The following is a 20,715-nucleotide window of genomic DNA, read 5'->3' as shown; positions in this document are numbered from 1 at the left end:
TATAGTTACGTAACTGTCACTACGTTTTGAATTCTTCGGCTCCCTTGTGCAATATAGTTTTGTTCCGCCACCACTTTTCTTTCACTCATATAGATATGGACCAGCAACGGTGAAGTAGACGTAGCTACCACACTTTACCGAATACACTAACCAGCCAGAACATTTTGACCACCGACCTGCTATCGATATAAACCCGTTCAGGCGATAGCAGCATCACATGGCGAGGAATGACTGCCAGTCAGACAAACGCACGGTGCATGTACCATCGTAAGCGTACTGTCCGTGTGTGGAATGGATAAGGTGCGCGATCTATCTGAGTTTGACCGAGGGCAGATTGTGATGGCCTGGAGGCTCGGCACGAGCCATTCGGAAACTGCACGGCTTGCCGGGTGTTCGAGGAGTTCTTTTGCGAGTGTCTTCAATACGTGGCGAAACCAAGGTGAAACAACGTCCAGGCGTCATGGGGTTGGCGGCCACCCCTCATTACTGATGTCGGACGTCGTAGGTTGGGCAAACAGGTAAAACAGGACAAGCGGCAAATTGTGGCGGATCTAACAACAGACTTTAATTCAGGGCAGAGTCTGAAAATACAGTGCGCCGGACACTCCTAACGACGACCCATGCATGTACCACCACTGCACTACTACATCGGCAACTATAACTGAAATGGGCACGAGATCATGAGCACTAGACGCTGGCGCATTGGCAGAGCCTTGCATGGCCTGATGAACCCCGATACCTCCATCATGCCGACTAGAGGCCGCGAATCCGTCGTCTTCCAGTGGCATTTTTAACCAGATAATGTGCCATGTCAGAAGGGCAGGAGGATGATGGAATGGTTTAAGGAACACAGTGGAGATATCCAGCTGATGTTCTGGACACTCAACTGCTCAGATCTGAACCTGGTCGAACACATCTGGGATCTGACTGAACATGGGGTCAGAGCTCATTGTACCCCTCCCCGGAATTTACGGGAATTAGGTGATTTGCGTGTGCAGATGTGGTGCCACCTCGCTGCAGCGACCTACCAAGTCCTCACTGCTTCCATGCCACGACGGTTCGCCACTCTTATCCGTGACACAGGTGGAAATACCGGCTGTTAGGAAGGCGGCCTTATTCTTCTGTGTGATCAGTGTATATGTATATCTAACTGTAAATATAGATACTAGTGTGCGAACCCACAAAAAAAATTCTGCACTAGGCTCGGAAATCGTCTTTTAGCGATTTCGCGTCTGTACCTACGACCATAATGTGCACACCACTGGGATGTGCATGACAGAGGGTACGTCTCCTGTACCAGTTATCAGGGCTTCTTCCCTCTCCATACACGAATCAAGCGCGGGAGTAATGATTGTTTAGATGCCTCCGTGAGTGCTGGTATTCATCTAATCTTGTGCTCAGGATCCCTATAAAAGCGATACCTAGGGGGTTGTAATATTTTCATAGGTTCATGGTTCATAGCTAGTTCTTGAAATTTTTTCTGATGGCTTTCTCGGAATAGTTTACGTCTCTCTTCAAGTGTCTGCCAGTTCAGTTCTTTCAACGTCTCTGTGAAACACTCCTAAGGATCGAACAAACATGTGACCATGCGTGTTGCCCTTCTCTGTACACGTTTAGTATCGCCTGTTAGTTCTATTTCGTGGACTCCACAAACCTGACCAATATTCCAGGATGTGTCGCGCGAGTGCTTTGTAAGAATACTCCCGGGTAGATCGATTACATTTCCTTAGTACTCTAAGAGTTACCCGAAGTCTGCTACCCGCTTTACCAACCACCGAGCCTCTGTGATCACTCCATTTCATGCGCGTACAAAGTGCTACACCCAGATAATTGTATGAGTTGACCGATACCAATTATAACTCGTAATCATGTACATACCGTTCTTTCGTTCTGTGAAGTGCACAGTTTCACATTTTTTGACATTTAAGGCAATTTGACAATCTTTGCACCGCACTTAAATCTTAACGAGACAGAGTTCGTTCTAGATAACTGCACCATCTGTGAAAAATCCAAAGTTGTTATTACTATATTATCTTCATGTTCGCTAATGTGAAACATATTCTAAATAATTACGCGCTCTTTCTGTTAACTGTGAGTGTTGAACTACACTCCCACGCTGCGAGTGACTTCCCCTTCCCTTTCTGCTACTTAGTCTGGTTCATCCGCCGTTTACAAAGGACCCCAAATGTGCATTGCATTGCAGACTGAAAGGTGTTACAGCCTTTGAACCTAGGAATTATCTTTGGAAACTGACACTTACTAGTGCGGCAGCCAAACAGCCATATTCTACTTACCAGAGAAGCTAAATAGTTTGTTAAATTTACAGAGTTCATATTTAGGGAAACTTGGTAACCTATTCACGGAATATATCTTATCCATAGCTAAGGAGGTTCTGCTGTTATGCTTTGTCTTGATTCTGTACTGCAGTCTGTTATTTCTGGTTTACAGTTATTTTGTTGTCTTTCAATCTTTTCTTTGTGCTTAATATTATCTACTTCGTTTCGTGGGTAAATAACACCTTTGTAAACATCCTTCCGTAATGAAAAATACAACACTATCACGGATCGCATTCAGTGGTACCAGGCTATCAATATGCGCACACTGAGAGGTTGCAGTGTTAGTGTTGTTGTAATGTTGTTAGTATTGTTATTGTTGTGGTTCGCAGGAGAGCCAACACCTTGTTACTAGAGGAGGCCGAAAGAGACGCGCTTTAGCTCAAGCAGGCTGGCGTGAGGTCTGGAACAGGACAAGGAAATTAGAATTTAGAAAAACGGACGTAGCTGGTGGAATACTTAACTTTAATCCATTAATGATGAACGTCGCTCTTGACTGTACATGATTCACAATATCAATAGTAACTGAATATGGCGCCTTGCTAGGTCGTAGCAAATGACGTAGCTGAAGGCTATGCTAACTATCATCTCGGCAAATGAGAGCGTATTTTGTCAGTGAACCATCGCTAGCAAAGTCGGCTGTACAGCTGGGGCGAGTGCTAGGAAGTCTCTCTAGACCTGTCGTGTGCCGGCGCTCGGTCTGCAATCACTGATAGTGACGACACGCGGGTCCGACGTATACTAACGGACCGCGGCCGATTTAAAGGCTACCACCTAGCAAGTGTGGTGTCTGGCGGTGACACCACATTCCTCCCCCGCAAATCGGCGTACAGTTGTGGCATAAGGCTTCCACCCGCCGTGGGGAGGACCCCATGTTGACGTATGCGACGAGATGGGGAGCCTAACAACAGGCGAGGCTGTGCCACCCGCACCCTGCCATTTGGACCGCGGGGAGCTAGGAAACGCCTGAAAACCTGCTCCAGGGTGCACTGAATGCGCCCGCAGAGAGACAGGAGGGGCCGAAGGGTCGACCTCCATCGGCCCGGGGCACCCGACGGGCGAAGACGGAAGACGACATATGGTCCGGAGCGGGCAAGAGTTCCATGTCGGAGGACAACTGGTCACGGGAAGCGATCGGCGGCGCGTGACCCAGGGAGGCGCCCGGCGGTTGCAGCGACGCGTCCACTGCGGACGTCGTCGGCGGAAGAACAGGCGGTGGCGGCGGCGGCGGCGGCGGCGGCGGCGCGTCGCCATGGGGCAAAATGGAAGGCAGCGTCTGTAACACCTGGGGCTGAGGCGAGCCAGTAGATGGGTCCCCAGGGCGCTGACCGGACGGCACCGTCGCTGAAAGCAGACGGGGAGCGGCAGATCCCGTGCGACGACAGAGGCGCAGCTGATTGAGATGCCGACGCACCTCACCAGAGGCCCCCAAAATCAGATACATAGCGCGGCCGAGGCAGCGAAGAATGCGCCCTTCGAGACAACGCCGTGAACCTCGATAGTTGCGGTAGTAGACAACGGCGCCTGGGGCAAAAGCAGATGTCTACCGTATGCACAGGAACCTGATGCGGCGGATGTAGCAAAGACATCAAGGTTCGATGAGGGCGACCAAAGAGCAACTCAGCCGGCGAGCGACTATCTCGGGGCTGAGAGCGATACGAGGACAAAAAGAGCAATAACGCGTCCTCCCGAGAATGCGACTCTTTCTACTTCAACATCTGTGACTTGAAAGTCCGGACCAATCGTTCAGCGGCACCGTTGGACTGAGGCGAAAACGGCGCGGATGTCAGATGTTGAATACCATTGGCCTGGCAGAATGACTGAAATTCTGTGGACATGAATTGTGGGCCATTGTCGGAAACAATAGTCTGCAGAAGACCGTCAATGCAAAAGATAGCAGACAACGCTTGGATGGTGGCAGAGGACGTCGTGGAAGACATCCGGACAACAAAAGGAAAATTACTGAAGGCATCTACCAGAACCAACCGTCAAGCATTCCAGAATGGACCAGCAAAATCGATGTGTATGCGTTGCCAAGGGGAAGTGGCTTTTGGCCATGCAAAGACTTTCCGCGGCGGTGCGGATTGTTGTTCGGCACACGCCATGCAAGAAGAACACATATTCGTAATCGCAGCACCGATTCCGAACCAAGTACAGTGCTGACGAGCAAGTTGTTTCGTTCTCACTATACCCCAATGTCCTTGGTGGAGAAGCTGTAAGACAGAAGACTGTAACGAACGTGGGACCACGACCCTGGACTGATCATTATCAGAACGCAACAGCAAAGCACCACGTCGTACAAAAAGTCTCTCCTGGTGAGCAAAAAATCGGCGAACCAACGGATCCCTGATCCGTGACTTTGACAAGGGCCATTGCGTAGCAACAAAACGCAGAACGGTAGCAAGGACAGGGTCGGCAGCTGTGGCTGTAGCTACACGACGAAAATCAATCGGAAACGATTCGACCATGGCATCGGTTTCCGAATCAATGAACATGCAAGCAAGTTTGGAGAAATCGAATGCTCTATCCTCAGCAACAGGCAAACGGGACAACGCATCGGCGTTTCCGTGCTTAGCAGTGGACCAATACAAGATATCGTAGCGGTACTGCGAGAGGAAAATAGACCAGGGAATGAATTTCTGCGCTGTACGTGGAGGTACAGGCTTGCTCGGATGAAAAAGCGATGTCAAAGGTTTGTGGTCTGTGATGATGGTAAAGTGACGACCATACAAGAAATTATGAAACTTTGTAACACCAAATACGAGAGCCAATGCTTCTTTCTCGATCTGTGAATAATTTCTTTGCACAGACGAGAGAAATTTGGACGCAAAGGCAATGGGGCGATCGTGCGAACCATCTTTGTGCGCAAGCACAGCACCGATCCCGAAATCCGATGCATCCACCATCAACAAAAGGGGCTTCTGGGGATCGAATGGCTTAAGGCAAGTATTGGAAAGCAACGCCGATTTCAACTGGCGAAAGGCGCGTTCTCATTCCGTTGTCCAGACTAACGGAACACCGTTACGGCGTAAGCGATGAAGCGGAGCTGGAATGGGAGAGGCATGTGGAACATAGCGGTTATAATACGTAATTTTTCCCAACTCACTCTGTTGCTGCTTCAAATTCTGCGGCGAAGGCAAGTCTTGCATGGCACGGAGGTGCTCGGGACTGGGATGTATGCCTTGGGCATTGAATACATGTCCAAGGTAAGGCAAGTCACGAGCAAAAACACACATTTGTCCTTCCGCAAGCAAAGACCATTTTGTCGCAAGACCTGAAATAATGTTCTGAGATTGGCTAAATGTTCTTCTTCCGTCTTTCTGGAGATCACAATATCGTCCAGATAGTTTGCTGCAGTAGGGACCGACGCACAAACAGTTTGTAGATATTGCTGAAACAATGCAGGGGCAGATGCACACCCGAATGGCAGTCGTTTGAATCGATACAAACCAAGATGCGTGTTAACCACCAAAACGCGCTGGGATTCTTCATCCACCGGTATTTGTAAGTACGCATCTGCTAGGTCCAACTTTGAAAAATATTTAACCGGGCACAGTTTGTCAAAAATATCTTCCGGGCAGGGTAAAGGAAAAGTTGCAATCACTAGTTGTGGATTCACTGTTGCCTTGAAGTCCACACAAAGTCTCAATTTTCCCGAAGGTTTTGCCAAAATTACTAAGGGTGATGCCCAGAGACAAGCCTGCACAAGTTCAATTACACTTTGTGATTCCAAGTCGTGTAATGTTTTTGCGACCTCATCACGCAATGCGTGGGGAACATTGCGCGCTCTGAAAAATTTCGGTTGTGCGTTTATTTTCTAGTTCCAAATGTGCTTTATAGTTCTTAGCGCAGCCGAGGCCCGGTGCAAAAATGTCTGCAAATTCTTCACATAGACGAGAAACACTGTCGGAAGGCACAGTCTGGTTCACTGATAAGACCTTATTTACTATAGACAAGTTAAACAACTGAAATAAATCGAAAGCAAACAAGTTCACTGCAGAAGAAGAATGAAGGACGTAAAATGACACAAGTTTTGTTTGTCCTTTGTATGTTGCAAGAAGGCTGCACTGTCCTAACACAGGGATATCTTGACCTGAATAACTAGTTAACTTAACATTTGCGGTATGCAACGGAGGTGTGCCCAGCTGTTTGTACATGTCTTGATTGATCAGTGAAACTGCAGCTCCGGTATTGAGCTGGAATGGTATCGCTTTGCCGTTAATGTCCAAGTCTACAAAGAGTTTATTGTCCTGCTGACGACAAGAGCGACTGTCTCGTGCAACATGAACTGACACTGGTACAAAATCACTTGCGACTTGACGGGAGTTCCGGCGATGTCGACGCACACTATTTGTGGGACGAACACAGTCACTGTTAGAGAGAGTGGCACTGGGCGGAGTGGAATGAACTATATGAATTTCCATGGGCGAAGTTTCGTGAGCCTGAGTATCCTTGGTTCGATTCCGATTCCGGCGCGAAGCAAAGGGCCTGGAATGATGTTGAGTTTCCGGTCTGAGCATTTTCTGGCAAACACTTTGAACATGTCCTTTTTTATTACAGTAAAAGCAAATAGCTTGGCGTGATGGGCAATTCTCACGCGAATGTCTAGTAGCACACCGCGGGCATGATTTTATCACTGCATTTGCCTTCCGGCGCGGTACATGTGGCTGAGAGCCTGGCGGCAGCGGCGCGGCCGGGCGCGAGGGCTGTTTACTGTTCCGTGCAGCTCGCCCGGCGGGCCGGTTGACCTGACACACGGGCGGCAAAGTTTCAAATGATTCCTGAGCAAAGTCAAGTGTGTCCTGCCAATCCAATATGTCCATCACCTGTTGAAGGGAGGGATTGACTAGTTTCAAAAACTGTTCCCATATACGAACATCAGAAACGTTCTGTGCAATTGCATCACGCACCATAGTATCTGAATAAGGGAGTCCACATTGACACTCAAAAGCACAATCCCTAGTATGGCCTTGCAAGGTTGCAACCCACTCCCAATTAGTCTGACATGCCGTACGTTTTATACAAAAGAAGGTATACCGTTTCGCAACTACATTGACTGATTCTTTGAAAAATGCATCTAATACAGACAAAATTTCTTCGTAGGACAGAGTTGCTACGTTGCGTTGGGGAAATAGTTTGACTATCACACGGTACGTTTGTATGCTGACCGAAGACAACAAAAATGGCTGCCGCTCGTTACCTTGAATTCTGTAGGCGGCGAGATGGAATCCAAATTGGCGTGACCACTCTGTCCAGCTTTCCAGTGCAGCATAAAAAGGACGAAAAGTTGGTGCAACTGCGTGTTGTGGCTGCATTAGCGGTGGAGCGGCGGCTGCCGCATCGTTTGCCATCGCACATTGACCCTGGATGAGCTGTCCAAGGGCATCCAGTAAGGCCTGCGTCTGCTGATTCTGTAAGCGATAAAATTTGGACAGTACATCTGGAGATGGTGGCGAAGCCATTACACAAGTAAATCATGGCAGTATAGTTAAGAACGCAGTGTTGCCTCGTCGCCAATGTTGTGGTTGGCAGGAGAGCCAACACCGTGTTACTATAGGAGGCCGAAAGGCATGCGTTTTAGCACATGCAGGCTGGCGTGAGGTCTGGAACAGGACAAGGAAATTAGAATTTAGAAAAACGGACGTAGCTGGTGGAATACTTAACTTTAATCCATTAATGATGAACGTCGCTCTTGACTGTACATGATTCACAATATCAATAGTAACTGAATATGGCGCCTTGCTAGGTCATAGCAAATGATGTAGCTGAAGGCTATGCTAACTATCATCTCGGCAAATGAGAGCGTATTTTGTCAGTGAACCATCGCTAGCAAAGTCTGTTGTACAACTGGGGCGAGTGCTAGGAAGTCTCTCTAGACCTGCCGTGTGGCGGCGCTCGGTCTGCAATCACTGACAGTGGCGACACGCGGGTCCGACGTATACTAACGGACCGCGGCCGATTTAAAGGCTACCACCTAGCAAGTGTGGTGTCTGGCGGTGACACCACATTTGTCGGCCATCAGATGGTGCCCAGGATGCCTGTCTGTGTGCCCTCTGCTTTGACTCAACAGGCAGTAACTGTGCTCATCAAAATTCGTTCCGAGTCTTCAGGCCAATCAAACTGTCACCTCTACACAACATTTTCGAGGTCCACCTGGTCGCCATCATCAGATGAGAACAGCTAAGCCGCTCTCGTCGATAAATGATTCAAACCGTGAACGACGCAACCTTTATATGCCGTGAAAATACGAAAGCGGATGCGGTAAGGTAAATGCGCAAGTGCTTGCCTAATCACCTGCTGCCCCTGGCGCAAGTAGCGTTGCATTGCCTCCAATCGTAAATACTGTAGAGAAACAATATACAGCTAAAAATTATTACTCATAACCGGCCGATTCACATGTCGTTGTTTCTTCATATCTAACAAAAGAGGATTTAAAGTTTTACTTAGCGAATATCAGTTATCACGGTTAATGACGTTATCTGTCAGTCTGATTTCGACAGATTCTTTTAAAACACAATCGCAGAAACGCGAGGCGTTTGCAACCACGTGTGTCTCATTGTACAATCTTCTATGTCCCTCTGTAAGACAGTGCTCAGCCACCGCTGATTTATCAGATTGTAGTAATCGCGTATGGCGATTATGTTCAAGTCATCTGTCATTGACGGCACGAATAATTTTAACAATATATCGTTTTTCGACAATATTCACCACTGGAGGCGCTGCAGCTGTTCGTACGCCAGGGGGCAACAGCTACGATTGAGCGCTTGCGCATCATCTTATCGCATGCGCTTTTTTATTTTCGCCGCATATAAGGGTTCCGTCGTTCACGGTTTGAACTTCCACCGTCGGAGGGCAGTATGAGATTTCAAGTCCCACCGCCACATCTTCAACGTGCACTCCGATGATGTCATTGGAATGACATTATTGTGGGATAGAACAAATTTACCTTTACACCAAGACAGTAAGACCGAGATCCAAGGGTGACGTTGTACCTCAACACACCACAAAATTTTAAAAAAAGGGTTTGAATAAGTTATCGGCGAGAGCGAACTAGCTTTCCTCACCTGTTTATGGTGGGCAGGTGGAATGTGGAAATATTGTGTGCAGATTACAGCTTGATCTGGCTGAAGACCCGACAAGAATCTAATCTGTCAATACGCCGGGAAAGTATACATAGTCACAGTAACTGTGCTCAGTTCATGGGTGAACAGTGTTTGTAGAATTCATTCTGGGGCACAAATATGACCAGGCAACGAGTACGTACTCTTGTTGAACAACATCAGCCATTTCAATGAGGTCGTTTTGAGAGGCTGCGGGAAGCTGGGTGGGTATATCAACGGATTGCTTCAAATATTGACGACAGAGTGTCGGTACTGCGGCGCTGCTTTCGGCAGTGGTGTGTAGAACATTTTCGGCAGCCAAAGACCAGGTTCTGGACGTCGGCGTAGTACAAACGCACGTCAAGGTTGATGGATTGTGGGAGCAGCGATGGCTAACGGAACATCAGCCAAAGAAGAAATCTGGGCACTGTTGCTTCTGCTGTCTCATCAAGGTCCACTGGCAACCGTCCGCTTGCAGGAATAAGATCACGTGCGCCTCTGTCCAGGATACCACTGGCGCCACGACTCCGCCAACCGCGGCTACACTGGCGTCGTTAAGGAGTCGACTGGAACGGGGAAATGGAATGACGCTCTGGTGTCTTCAGTCATGAGAGTAGGGTCTGTCTGTCTGCGACTGATGGACCTACACGAGTACGGCGTAGAGCTGGCGAGCATTGTGTTCCGGAGTTCGTTCGCTCACGACACATCGGTAACACGCCAGGCTGTACGGAGCCTAAGATACGTTTAGCGACCACATTTGGTGTTCCTGCAGTGTAAATTAACCAGAGGCGGCAACATTGTACAGGTTATTATCCTCGTGCAACTGTCATTTCTTCGACAGGAAGTTGATGTGATTTATAAACTGGACAATGCATGCCTACATACGGATGCGGCGACGCCACGTACTCTATGTGGTATACAGCAACTGCTCTGAGCAGGAGATCACTAGATCTCTCGCCTCTTGAACACGTGTGGACGAGATGAAACGGTAACTTACTTGTTCGCTAGAGCCTGCAAGAACCATTGTTGAATTGCGACAAAAGATGCAAGTTGCTTGGGACAATCTCTCAGGATGCCATTTGGCACTTTTAAGATCGTTTACGTGTGGGAATACACTCTGCGTTGCCGATAGTGTGCGGTATACAGCGTATTGATGTGACTGTTTGGGATATCTTTGCTGTGACATGTGTATTTCATTTGGTCTTAATTTGCTATCATACATCCCTATGATGATACACTACTTTCACTTTCCAATAAAATGACATTGCGTCTGAGCGTGTTGCTTTTTATTTCCGTCGGTATAGATAATATGTGTTAACACTGTGCGAAATAACCCAGTTTATTCGAAACTGAAGCTGTAAACAAAGATTGTCTATATGTTTACTTTCCTTTCTGCAGGGGAGAGGCGAGGTTCTCCTGCGCATCTGGCGGTTGTGCTGGGTATCGGATACCAGAAGGAAAGGAGTCTTTCTGTTATCCCACCTACAAAGTTGATCAGTGCTGTGGAACTGGTATTAAGTGTGGTAAGTAGGAACAATTAGTATGAACGGTTCGATAGACGTCCCTTTTCCTCAAGTCTACCTCATCTTAATATCAAAAGGGTTACGCCAGACTAAAAATGTATAATTAGTCTTAAAAATAAAATTTTTACAGTACCATTTACTAACTGTTTAATGTTGCGTAATGTATGCTGGATTAAATGAGAGGTATTTCATTACCTGCAGAACACTCATCAAGGATCATTGACTCTAAACAGAGGCAAAAGATCTAAAACAGATTCAAAGAATCATAAAGTGGCTATTGCCGAGAGAGAGGCACCCAAGATCATTTCTTTTAATAATGGCATCAAAAACTTCTAGAGAAGAGACTGCTCACATATTCGTTGTGCACCATTCCGTGGGACTAACCACCGTTCAAAACGGAATATACTAAAGCCATGCTATTTTATTACCTACAGTACTAAATTATTGATCCCTTGCTTCTTCAGAACTTCTAGTCAAGTTGTCCTCAGATTCCTCTTCTCCCCAATTCTATTCACTACCTCCTCATCAGTGACGTGATCTACCTATCTAATCTTCAGCATTCTTCTGTAGCACCACTTTTCGAAACCTTCTAATCTCTTCTTGTCTGAACTATTTATTGTCCATGTTTCACTTCCATACATAGCTACACTCCATACAAATACTTTCAGAAAAGGTATCCTGACACTTAAATCTATACTCGATGTTAACAAATTTCTCATCTTCAGAGGCGCTTTCCTTGCCACTGCTGGTCTACATTTTATATCCTCCCTACTTCTACCATCATCAGTTATTTTCCTCCCCGTCGGCCGCGGTAGCCGTGCGGTTCTAGGCGCTTCAGTCCGGAACCGCGGGACTGCTCGGTCGCAGGTTCGAATCCTGCCTCGGGCATGGATGTGTGTGATGTCCTTAGGTTAGTTAGGTTTAAGTAGTTCTAAGTTCTACGGGACTGATGACCTAAGTTGTTAAGTCTCATAGTGCTCAGAGCCATTTGAACCATTTGATTTTGCTCCCCAATTAGCAAAACTCATCTACTACCATTTCCTAATCTAATTCCCTCAGCATCACCCGACATAATTCGACTACATTCCATTATCCTCGTCTTGCTTTTTTTGATGTTCATCTTATAGCCTACTTTCAAGACACGGTCCATTCCGTTCAACTGCTCTTCCAGGTCCTTTGCTGAATCTGACGGAATTACAATGTCATCAGTGAACCTCGATTTTTTTATTTATTCTGTATGGATTTTAATTCCTACTCCGAATTTTTCTTTTTTTTTCCTTTACTACTTGCTCAATATACAGATTGAACAACATTGGGGAGAGGCTACAACCCTGCCTCACTCCCTTCCCAACCACTGCTTCCCTTTCATGTCCCTCGACTCTTATACGTGCCATCTGGTTTCTGTACAAATTGTAAATAGCCTTTCCCTCCCTGTATTTCAGCCCTGCCATCTTCAGAATTTGAAAGAGAGTATTCCAGTCAATATTGTCAAAAGCTTTCTATAAGTCTACAAATGCTAGAACCGTAGTTTTACCTTTCCTTAATCTATCTTCTAAAATAAGTCGTAGGGTCAGCATTGCCTCATGCGTTCCAACATTTCTGTGGAATCCAAACTGATCTTCCTCGATGTCGGCTTTTTCCATTCGTCCGTAAAGAAAGCTGCCATTGGCAATAAACTTCTCGGTGAAACAGTGCATTTCAGAGCAATATGGGACAGTTTTGATTTTTCTGGGATTCAATCACAGATTTTGATTCATAAATGATAGGAACCTTTCAATTTCGTAGTTGTAGGAAAATAACGAGTAAATGGTACACTGATTATTCCCCTAAGGCATCCCTATAGTGAGATTCTTTCTTTAATGCACCAATAATGCCACAACATCTGTTCTAATGCCCACAGTTCGTGGTATCCACCTTCTCCTGCAGATTAAAACAGAAGTCGAAATTTCCTGCAATGTGTGGATACGCCACACTTCTTCTACGGCCTACTGTAAGCGACCTCGGGTTCCTGTCGCAGCCTTGCGGCTCCCGTGCTGATATCGTTGTTGAAGTTTCACGGTTTGTTTTCGTTTTTACCTCAGATCTTTCTTGTCACGGGAAGTCTCACTGGTGGCCATAACCAGAAACCGAGCACTCTTGGCGAAATACGGCGCTAGAGACAATTATGAGATCTACTGCTCTGAAAATTAGCTAGGAAGCGTTTATTAGCGAACCAGAATCATTTCCCTGCACTAATACATCATTAAAACTAGTCTACGTCAAAGTCGTCAATTTCTGTTTCAGCCACAATCAATTATTAATGCCCTGTTGTAATCTAACTGCATTTATCAACATACCGAGATCTAATCATTGAACTGGGACAGCTAATAAATTGTTTCCAGATTATTTCGTGAAATTTACTCCCCTAACCCTCAGAAAAACTAAACTGTACAGAAAGCTTAATATCAATAGGTCAGCAAGCAACACACCTGAAGTTTCCATGGAGTCAAATGTAATTTATGGTCCTCAATTAGACCATCTCTTTGACTAGCCAGCACATTCAGATAAACACTCCATTATGTGGTGCCGAAACAGCTCCAGCTACTCCCGTGCGTAATGACTGTGCCAAACTCACTGATACATGTGTGTAGATAAACGAGTTATTGAAATTTCGGAAAAATTTGATGATTTACTCAGATGAAAGAGCTTCACAAATTGAGAAAGTCAATAATGTGTTGGTCCACCTCTGGCCCTTATGGAAGCAGTTATTCGGCTTGGCACTGACAACAGAGTCGATATATGTCCTCCTGAGGGACATCGTGCCAAATACTAACTGGCGTGTTTGATCGTAAGGTCCCGAACTGTTGGAAGGCCCTGCCCATAATCCTCCAAATGTTCTCAAATGGGGAGCGATCCAGAGACCTTACAGGTCAAGCTACGGTTTAACAAGCACGAGGAGAAGCAGTAGAAATTTTCGCCATGTCAGGGGTGCATTATCTTGCTGAAATGTACGCCCAGGATGGCTTGTCATGAAGGGTAGCAAAACGAGACGTAGAATATCGTCGACATACCACTGTTCTGTAAGGGTGCCTTGGATGACAACCAGAGCAGTCCTACTATGAGAAGAAATGACACCCCAGACCATCACTCCTGGTTGCTGAACAGTATGACGGACGGAAGTTAGGTCTGTGTCCAATCCGCCCGGGGTGCCTCCAGAACCGCCTTTGGCCTGGAATCTCTTTGACTGGAGTGAAATTGTCTTCAGTGATGACGTCGTTTCGAATTGAGCTTCAATGACCAGTGAACTTGAGAGAATTTGGCACGATATCGCTCTAGAGGACATCCAACAACTCTGTCAATCAATGCCAAGCCAAATAACTGCTTGCATAAGGGCCAGAGGTAAACCAACACGGTATTCAGTTGCTCAAAGTGGAAGCTCTTTCTCTTAAATAAATCATCCAATTTTCCAGAATTTTTAATCATTTGGTCGTTTGTACATGTACACCACGTCACAATGGGATTTCCGTTCCATTCGGACAACCCTTAGTGGTGCGTCATTTTCTTTGTCTTCGATAGTATTCACCAATAGGTTTGGAATGACTAATAGCACCTTCATAGAATAAACACTGTCGCTAACATGAAAGAACTGATATATAACGGCTACTGCAAAGTACTGCTGTCCAAATATATACATACATACATATATATACACCTGCCTAAGCCATAAGGCGTCTGCAAATGACTCAGAGAATGTAGCAGTTTAGACTTATATTTTTTTTATTTATTTATTGTTCCGTGGGACCAAATTAAGGAGAAGTCTCCATGGTCATGGACGAGTCAATACATGAAATTATAACACGATAGTAGAAACAGATAAACTGAAATGTAAGTAATATATTCAGGCGACAATTCGTAAGTTTAAATAAAGAAAATCAACAATGTAACACTGGAATTTGCTTAATTTTTCAGCTTTTCCAGGAGCTCCTCGACAGAATAGAAGGAGTGAGCCATGAGGAAACTCTTCAGGTTAGACTTAAAAGTGTTTGGGCTACTGCTAAGATTTTTGAGTTCTTGTGGTAGCGTATTGAAAATGGATGCAGCAGAATACTGCACTCCTTTCTGCGCAAGAGTCAAGGAAGTGCATTCCACATGCAGATTTGATTTCTGCCTAGTATTAACTGAGTGAAAGCTGCTAACTCTTGGGAATATGCTAATATTGCTAACAACAAACGACATGGCAATGTCAGAATTCCCAGACTATTGAATTGGGGTCGACAAGAGGTTCTTGAACTTACACCACACATAGCTCGAACAGCCAGTTTTTGAGCCAAAAATACCCTTTTTGAATCAGAAGAATTACCACAAAAAATAATACCATATGACATAAGCGTATGAAAATATGCGAAGTAGACCACTTTTCGTGTTGAAGTGTCACTTATTTCAGATACTGTTGTAATGGTAAATAAAGCAGCATTTAGTTTCTGAACAAGATCCTGAACATGGGCTTTCCACAACAGCTTACTATCTATCCAAACGCCTAGGAACTTGAACTGTTCCGTCTCACTTATAATATGCCCATTCTGTCTGATCAAAATATCGGTTCTTGTTGAATTGTGAGTTACAAATTGTAAAAACTGAGTCTTACTGTGATTTAGCATCAAATTATTTTCTACAAGCCACGAACGTATTTCATGAACTACATTATTTGATACTGTTTCAGTATTACACACAAGATCATTCACTACCAAGCTGTCATCAGCAAACAGAAATATTTTTGAATCACCTGTTATACTAGAAGGCATATCATTTATATAAATAAGAAACAGCAGTGGCCCCAGCACCGACCCTTGGGGAACGCCCCACTTAACAGTGCCCCATTGGAACTGAACATCACTACCACTCTCAATATTGCGGAGAATTACCTTCTGCTTTCTGTTCTTAAAGTAAGAGGCGAACCAATTGTAAGCTACTCCCCTTACTTCATAATGGTCCAACTTCTGCAGTAATATTTTGTGGTCAACACAGTCAAAAGCCTTCGTTAAATCAAAGAAAAACACCTAGCGTTCGCAACCTTTTATTTAATCCGTCCAAAACCTCAATGAGAAAAGAGAATATAGCATTTTCAGTTGTTAAACCATTTCTAAAACCAAACTGTACATTTGACAGCAAATTATGTGAATTTAAATGCTCCAGTAACCTTGCGTGTACAACCCTCTCGATAACTTTAGCAAATACCGATGGCATAGAAATAGGTCTATAATTGTCAACATTATCCCTGTCTTCCGTTTTATGAAGTGGCTTCACTACCGAGTACTTTAATCGGTCAGGAAACCGACCACTCCTAAAGGAAAAGTTAGATAGCGCTAGGTACTGGGCTAACATACATAGAACAATATTTCAGTATTCTGCTAGATACCTCGTCATATCCATGAGAGTTCTTGGTCTTTAGTGATGTAATTATTAACTCAATCTCCCTCTTGCCAGTATCATGGAGGAGCATTTCAGGTAACAGTCTCGGAATACTTTTTTTTACGAGCGCTATATGATTCCCTGTTGGGACTAGGATTCTATTTATTTCACCTGCTGTATTCAGAAAGTGATTATTAAATACTGTACATATATGCGACTTATCAGTAACACGGACAATCCCACTACGCACTGATTCTATATCCTCGACCTGTCTCTGCAGACCACCCACTTCCTTTACGACTGACCATATGGTTTTAATTTTATCCTGAGACTTAGCTATTCTATCTACATACCACATACTTTTTGCCTTCCTAATAAATTTTTAAGGACCTTACAATACTGTTTGTAATGGGCTGCTGCATTTAGATTTTGACTATTTCTAACGTTTTGATATAATTGCCACTTTGTTCTACAGGATATTCTTATCCCTCTAGTCAGCCACCCAGGCTGCCTGTTGTGCTAGTACCCTGTTTTGAACGTTCTAACGGAAAGCAACATTCAAAGAGCACGAGAAAAGTCTTGAGGAAAGCATTATATTTATCGTCTACTGTATCAGCACTATAAAAATCTTGCCACTCTTGTTCCTTGATAAGGTTTACAAAGGTCTCTACAGCAGCTGGATCAGCTTTCCTAAAAAGTTGATAACTATATTTAACATGTGTTCCAGCACAAAAATCTTTTAGAGTTAAAATTTGTACATCATGATCTTAAAGGCCATTCACCTTTTTGCTAACAGAATGCCCTTCTAGTAATGAGGAATGAACAAAAATGTTGTCTATGGTTGTTCTACTGTTCCCTTGCACTCTCGTTGGAAAGAATACGGTTTGCATAAGATTATATGAATTAAGGAGGTCTACCAGCATCCTTTTCCTTGCCCAATCACTTATACAATTAATATTAAAGTCACCACATATAACTAACTTTTGGTATTTCCTATAAAGTGAACCAAGAACCTTCTCTCGCTCTAGCAAAAATGTTGTGAAATCGGATTCTGGGGATCTATAAATAACAACAGTTAGAAGCTTAGCTCCACTACATTTAACCACACCTGCACCACATTCAGACACCTTTTCAGTGCAGTACTTTGAAACATCAATTGACTCAAATAGGATCCCGTTTTTCACATACATGGCTACTCCCCCACACCGCAAAGAGCTCCTAGAAAAGCTGCCAGCCAACCTGTATCCTGGTAAAGGAAGCCTCTGAATTATCTCCTTATTTAAGAAGAGTTCAGATACACCAATAATTTCAGGGTCAACATCTACAAGCAGTTCACTAACTTTAGTACCTTGTATACTTTGATAAAATATACTAATTCCCTCATTAATCGGATACCTAAGCTTTGTCGAAAGTGGTTTCTTTGTTAGAGGGACTTCCCTTTAAGCAGGAATATCTATCAGCTGACTTCAATCTAAAAAAGGTGCAGCTCTAACACCCACTACTACAGGAATTTTCCCTTGAGTGATCCCACCAACCCCACCTATGCTGCCACCTACAAGCTTTGCCAACCTCCCCTTTCCATATCTGTTGAGGTGCAGGCCATGTCTAGCGAAACCCGTCCTGCTGATAGACTTCAGCGACACCACTGAAATGTGACTCATGCCTTCTGTCATCAGCGCACCCCCAAGTCTCATGTTATTATGCCTGACGGCTGTATTAAGATGAAGCCGATCGTGACACTGAAACAGTTCCACGAAATGCACATTCGTGTTGCCAGTCTGAAAGAGATGTCTGTGATTTTTGAATGATTTACGCATGCGAAGTTTTTGAGTTCATTATTATTGCAACTATTCTATCCAAATAATCATATTATTTCTGGAACGGACGTGTCAAAATGTCCAAATAATTTTAGTTGCTCATCTTTATTACTTTTAGTAATCTGCCGTTTCAGTCTCTTGTAGGATTTATTTCGGTTTCTCCTTCCTCCCCCGCTCGTCTTCGTGAGGAGTATGCTTAGGTAGCCTTACTTACCTTTACTCTCACAGATGTATTCCTTCTCTTAGTGAAGTTGCAATTGTCATTCTCTATTTCCAGCTTTTGTGAACAAATACAGCTTGTCCATATGTCATGTGCAGTACCACTACATAGTCATCGAGCTTTTTCGTACTTTTATGTTCCTCCTTTGTTTCTGTGATGACCGAAATTGGTATATTTCTTTTTTTCAGCATTTTTTTCTAGATTTCTTCCTTTAGAACCAACCCTACCCCATTCCAGGAGGCCACATTGTGTCTTTCTGCACTTCTATTTCTCTTGCCCTTTCCATACTTTATTCGTCATATTTTCCCATTCAGCTTGTGCACTTTGAAGGCTGTTAATTTTTAAGACTCCCCTAGAAGGACGTATCCACACTACGTTAGAGAAACCCAGCTGTTGGTGCTGCCACCTTAAAGCCTACTGCCGATCCTGATTTTTCGGACACATTCAACTTTCTGAACTACCTACAAAGGACCAACAGACCGTTTCCAACTTTCAGGAGCGCTGCCAGCTGACTCCCTTACCTTGTGAGCTCCAATCAGCTCCAAAACCTTGTTTTAACATTCAGTCATTTCATACTATTAGTGTTAGGAACTGAGTGTAAGCACTTCTACCGGTCCTTATCTGCTCTCAGCAATAACATTAGTCTGCAAAGTGACACTTCTTGCCACTAATTTTCTTAAGTTTATTTTCAGCAGGTGCCATAAATACCTACCTTCATAGGAAACCTTTAGCCCTTAAGTCATCATGGTACACTTTGCCCACGTAGCACTCCGACCAGTTACAGACAAATCAATTCCTCCTCTCCGGTCTGAACAAAGTTTGCTTCCACTGAATACCGGATGCCGAAATGGCGCCCCTGATCATCAGAATGATGGCTGCATGATGAGGCCAGGCGTGGGATGTTTTTTTTTATGGAAGGTAGTGGTGAGTGTGAGACTAAAACTTAACGAGGTAAATCTATCGGCTATCTGCACTATATTGAGGCGACAAAAGTCGTGGCGTACCTCCTTTTGCCGGCCGCGGTGGTCTCGCGGTTCTAGGCGCGCAGTCCGGAACAGCGCGACTGATACGGTCGCAGGTTCGAATCCTGCCTCGGGCATGGATGTGTGTGATGTCCTTAGGTTAGTTAGGTTTAAGTAGTTCTAAGTTCTAGGGGACTGATGACCACAGCTGTTAAGTCCCATAGTGCTCAGAGCCATTTGAACCATTTTTGTGTACCTCCTTTTGACCGGCATCAGTGGGGCAAAGTGACGTGGCACTAACTCAACAAGTCATTGGAAATCCCCCGCAGATATACTGAGCTATGCTACCGCTATTGCAATCCACAATTGCGAAAGCGTTGCCGATGCAGGATTTTGTGCACGAACTGACCTCTCGATTATGTCCCATCAATGTTCGATGCGTTGCATGTTGGGCGATCCAGGTGGCCAAATCATTTGTTCGAACTGTCCAGAATGTTCTTCAATCACGAACAATTATGGTCCAGTGACATGGCGGATTCTCATCCATAAAAATCCAATCTTTGTTTAGGAACACGAAGTCCATGAATGGCTGCAAAAGGTTACCGGGTAGCCGAACATAAGCATTTAAAGTAAACTGTACTTTTGACCAGAGGACCCAGCCGATTTCGTGTAACCACAGCCCACACTATAATGAAGCCACCAACACCTTGCACAGTGCCTTGTTGACAACCTTGGTCCATGGTTTTGTGAGGTCTGTGCCAGACTCGAACCCTACAATCAGTTCTTATTAAGTGAAATCAGGACTCATCTGACCAGGTCCTGTAGTACAGTGATCAATCGATTTGATGGAGACCCCACAAAAGGTGATGGAGTTCAGGTCGTTCTGTTAGTAAAGGCACTCGTGACAGTCGTCTTCTGCCATAGCCCATTAATTCGGAAATTCTGCCGCTCTGTGCTAACGAATAAGTTCGTCATACGTCCCACATCGATTTCTGCCGTTATTTCTGGCCGCTGCTCTTGGTCGTTAAGTGACGGCCGTGTGCCACTCCGTTGTCCGTGGTGAGAGATAATGCCTGAAATATGGTATTCTCAGCGCACTCTTGACACTTTCGATACCGTAATGTTAAATTACCTATCGATTTCCGAAATGGAATGTTCCATGCATCTAATTTCAATTACCACTCCGCGTTCAAAGTTTGTAAATTCCCGCTGAGCGGCCATAATCACGTCCGACACTTTTTCACATGAGTCATCGGAGTACAAATGACAGCTCCGTCAATGCACTGCTCTTTTATACATTGCGTAAGCGATACTACCACCATCCGCAAACGTTCATATCGCCAATCCTTAAATTTTGTCACGTCAGGGTTGG

The 20,715-nt window shown here is 44.8% G+C and overlaps 1 protein-coding gene across 1 annotated transcript in view; it reads left to right on the top strand.

Annotated features, from left to right (window-relative positions):
* LOC124777241 overlaps nt 1-20,715 on the top strand; it is a 62,508-nt gene that overhangs the window by 18,738 nt on the left and 23,055 nt on the right. The window contains exon 4 of the mRNA XM_047252568.1: nt 10,832-10,956. Within this exon, the coding sequence (XP_047108524.1) occupies nt 10,832-10,956 (125 nt within the window). The remainder of the gene's footprint in view (nt 1-10,831; nt 10,957-20,715) is intronic.

This window comes from Schistocerca piceifrons, chromosome 2, assembly GCF_021461385.2.
Source record: "Schistocerca piceifrons isolate TAMUIC-IGC-003096 chromosome 2, iqSchPice1.1, whole genome shotgun sequence".
Taxonomy (NCBI): domain Eukaryota; kingdom Metazoa; phylum Arthropoda; class Insecta; order Orthoptera; family Acrididae; genus Schistocerca; species Schistocerca piceifrons.
Note: the sequence above shows the minus strand (reverse complement) of the source record. Positions and strands in the feature narration are given on the sequence as shown.